Raw genomic sequence first — 4,119 nt, forward strand, 5'->3', positions numbered from 1 at the left:
AATGTAAATTCAAAGAAAATGTAATAAAACAGAAAAATCAACGTTTTGTAATTGAATATTTATTTTACCGTGCAGTGAGTTTTCTTCGTTGATGTAAAATTTGGCGTTTTGTTAGGCTAATGGTATGCCAATAATTTTGACGTAATTTTTTTAGCAGACACAAAGTTCCACCTCTTTGTAAAAGAACAATAGGAAGAAAACAGAATATTTTAGCGATTCAAATTTTTGCAGGCTTTTACCAAAATTACCACCCAGCTTAATGAATCGCTATACGACATTTCACTCGATCGTGAGAGGGGTAAAATATCTAAAAATCCCAGTTGTATCAATGTAATAATATATTTAAGGGATTCAAATATCTAATACATTCATACATTATATATATTTTTTAACCTTTTCAACAAAACAGTTATGTTAAAATGATAAGTACAATATTTATTATTACTACTTTTAGGTAATTGAAATTTGATATAAAACAAAAAAATAAATACTAGTATTCTACACTTCATGTTCTTACTGAACATGATCAACACATCTGTCTTTATTTCCAATAATACATAAATTTAAACTTTTCACTGAAACAAGTGACAAGCCCTTTATTGTATCCTTACCACAGTCTAAATTAGTACGTGAAAAAGGAAGGTTCACCTTCATTTTCGGTCAGTAAAAACTTCAAGAAATCTCCGTCAGGGCTCAGCAGGTGGATCTGGTTGATAAATGAGTCTGTAATGAGGATGTTGGAGAGAGTCACACACTAAGATATCTGGTCCAAAGCTCAAATATATACACTGTATTTTACGTTCAGTACTGAAACACTTTGACAAGTCCTTCTATATATCCCACCCACAATGTAGACTTGCATAGTGATAATCTAGTTGGATGGTACACTTCATTGTCTGTCAGTAAGAACTTCAAAAATTCACCACTAGGACTCAGCAGATGGATCTGTATATTGTTCATGTCAATAACAAGGATGTTACAGAGGGAGTCACATACTACATCAGCTGGCCAAAAGGCCTTTGGCAGGTTCTGTCCTTGGTAGAAACACTTCAAACGACCAGAAGGAGAGATAATCACTAGATGGCCAGTTTTGAGACTCGTACTGTTCATAACACAGATAGTACTATAACTGTTCTGTGTGATTCTAAATGGTACTGTAAACAGTCTAGTCTGACCGTCCTCCTGGTACTCATACTCATGGATGACATCACCTGTCATTGTGATGTGTCTCACCAGACGTCTGCTGTGTGAGTCTAATTCGTAATCTTCTGATTCCTCATCCATCATGGTGACCAGTAGTCCACCGTCCACTGACTGACAGATTCCTCCTGGTACCAGTGGATCTGTACTGATGATTTTAGACACAGATCCTGATGGTGACAGACAGCTGATAGAACTGTTACTAGAATCAGTGAAATAAACTTCACCAGTATCGGTCACACACACGTCATTAGCAGTGATATCATATTTATGTTTTCTCTCGCCTTTTTCATTTACTAGTTCAATCTGACATTATTTGTTTAATGTAACATTTATCTTCACATAACGCCCTCAACAAAGATACTGCTTTCTCAAATGAGCTTGTTTCAGTCAAACTGATGTCATCTAAATCAAAAGATTTTCCAACTAATTTCTCCAGTTCCTCTTCACTTATGTCTCCTTTACTATATCTCATTGACGGTGTATTACACTTAATATCAACATCCAGGCCAGAAAGCATTTTTGTCAGTTCTCTGTGGTTGTCAATGAAACCGTAATCTGACATGGTGCTGTTGTTTTCCTCCATGAACTGAACTATTTCTGCAATTTCTTTCTTCTTCCTGTTTATCTCAGAATTAGCAACATCCAACTTTTCATTCCGTTCTTTCAAATTGTCTCTCAATTTTTGTTCATTTTTTTCTCTGATTTCTGACATTCTGGTTATTATCTCATCATAATGATTCTGGAGCTTTTTAATATCAGCTTCACACAGTTCTTTATTTTTTGTGAGCTGTTGTGGAATCTTCCTTAATTTCTCATCAATCCCTGGCAGATCTTCTTCCTTGATCTTCTTCAGAAATGAAAGTAAATCTCTCCTCCTTTGGGTAGCTGCCGTGGGTAGAGTGTTCCAATCATGTTCCTTATGATCTGTCTTGGCACACTTGGCACAAATAAATTCATCACAGTCCTCACATAACATATCAATAGGTAAATCATGGGTTTTACACATTTCAATATGCTCTTGAGGAGAACCCAGTGGATATTTAGGTTTACTGGCAGCCATATTTGCTGAGTAATTGTTGCCTACCAAAAACCGGTAGTCATGTACTATCAAGAACAATGGACTTTAAATTCCAAACAGACAAGTCATGCAATGATAAGACAGCTTGAAAGTCCACACTATCAAATATCGATCATCAAAACAAAGTTTTTAAAAAAAAAACTGAAAGAAAATCAATACATTGTAGTAGTCTCAGTCAATTCACAGGGACATAAATCATTAATATGTAAAGATGCACCTGTAGGACTCTCATAAGGACATACGCAACGTACCTTATCTTCTGATAATTTTTAAAGATATTCTAAATATAAATTTTTAGCACCATTACATGTTTTCATGTTTTTCGACAAAAAATCAGCATGTGTTAACAGGGGTTATGAACATACAGAATATCAAATGAGAATTTTTTTTTTGCATTATTCAAAGAAAAATGTACAAAAATTACAAAACATAAATTCCAGATATTTTTTTATCCAGACTTGCTTTCAAAGAGGTGTACAAAACCATTCATTTTTTTTAGACATTAAAAGTATTACACACAGGTCATTCATGTAGTGGAACTCCTCAACTCTAGGGAAGAAGGCAATCAAGTTCGAACTACTTAAAAAAATTCTTTAACAAGTATATTACTATTTATTTATTCATTTTTTAATGTAACCCCCATTTACTGTAAATCACTTTTTATTCGTGAGAACTTTATTTTCGCGTAATTACGCGAACCGGTATGCTCACAAAAATTTGATTCTCGCGTATAATAGAATTCCTTAAGATTATATAGAGCAATGACCACAATTCGTGAAAATTTTGTCTCGCTTATAAAGAGTCAATGACTATCTCGCGAAAATAAGCTAGGTGTCGCGAAAATTTAGTGATGTACAGTATTAAATAACCATTTTGGAATTTTCTCAATACTCAGCTGTATATCATGTTGCTGAAAATGAAATAAAAAATTAAGATATCCTGCATACAAAATATATGAAAGAAATAAAAATAAATATATTTTACATGTAACTATGCTGCAATTTTCCTAAAAAATTTTCTTTGTTTTCATGTATCCCTTTATTGAGAATGCATTTAAAGCACCAAAAAGCTAAGTAGTTGCACATGAGTATTGGTGGATGAAAGAAAATACTGAATCTGGATTAAAATGGTGTGACAAAATTTTGTCAAAATGATCATAGACATATTCCTTCAATTCAACATTTCAAATATTTATATGATTACAATGAAATCACAATCACCATTATAATGTATTTACAGTCAAACATGAGGAATGTGGCAGATAACATAGTGATATCACAAAAATAAAACAAAACAAGAGGCCCACGGGCCTTATAGGTCACTTGAGTATTGTGCAACAACTTTCAAACAATTAAATTTGGTTTTAAACCAGAGGCCATGAAATTCGCAATTCACAATTTTGAAAGAGGCACCATTGCTTATCATAATTAAAGACTTAGCATGCTTACTCTATTTGCGTAATATCCAGAGGAAGATCAGAGTAACATAAGAGAAAATGCACTTCCACTTTATAACCAGTTGTGCACCTCATCCCAAAGGAACCACTAAACCTGGGGCCACATATTTCAAAATTGTGCAAATTTTATCATAAAATGGTTGATTAATACCAAAGAGCAGATTTCAAAGCATTAATTTATTTTCAGACTTTGTACCCTTCCCCACCCCCCTCACCCCCGACCAAGGGGGGGGGGGGGCATAAAAAACATTTTGCTAGATGCACCTTTCTTCAGCATAAATATATATACTTGGATCATTGGCATAAAACCCAGGAGCAAAGGAAAGATTTTCAAAGAATAAATGCATTTTCACTATATAACCAATAGAGCCCCGCCCTAACA

The 4,119-nt window shown here is 34.0% G+C and overlaps 1 protein-coding gene across 1 annotated transcript; it reads right to left on the minus strand.

The window, feature by feature from the left end:
* Window positions 1-801: 801 nt before the first annotated feature.
* On the minus strand, window positions 802-2,263 carry LOC134260500 (uncharacterized). Its single transcript, XM_062743053.1, has 2 exons — window positions 1,565-2,263; window positions 802-1,506 (listed from the first exon to the last, which is right to left on the minus strand). The coding sequence occupies exons 1-2, from the start codon at window positions 2,261-2,263 to the stop codon at window positions 802-804; spliced, it is 1,404 nt and encodes a 467-aa protein (XP_062599037.1).
* Window positions 2,264-4,119: the final 1,856 nt, after the last annotated feature.

Source organism: Saccostrea cucullata, unplaced genomic scaffold (assembly GCF_032062105.1).
Source record: "Saccostrea cucullata isolate Sc308-1 unplaced genomic scaffold, CSIRO_AGI_Scuc_v1 ctg1261, whole genome shotgun sequence".
NCBI lineage: Eukaryota > Metazoa > Mollusca > Bivalvia > Ostreida > Ostreidae > Saccostrea > Saccostrea cuccullata.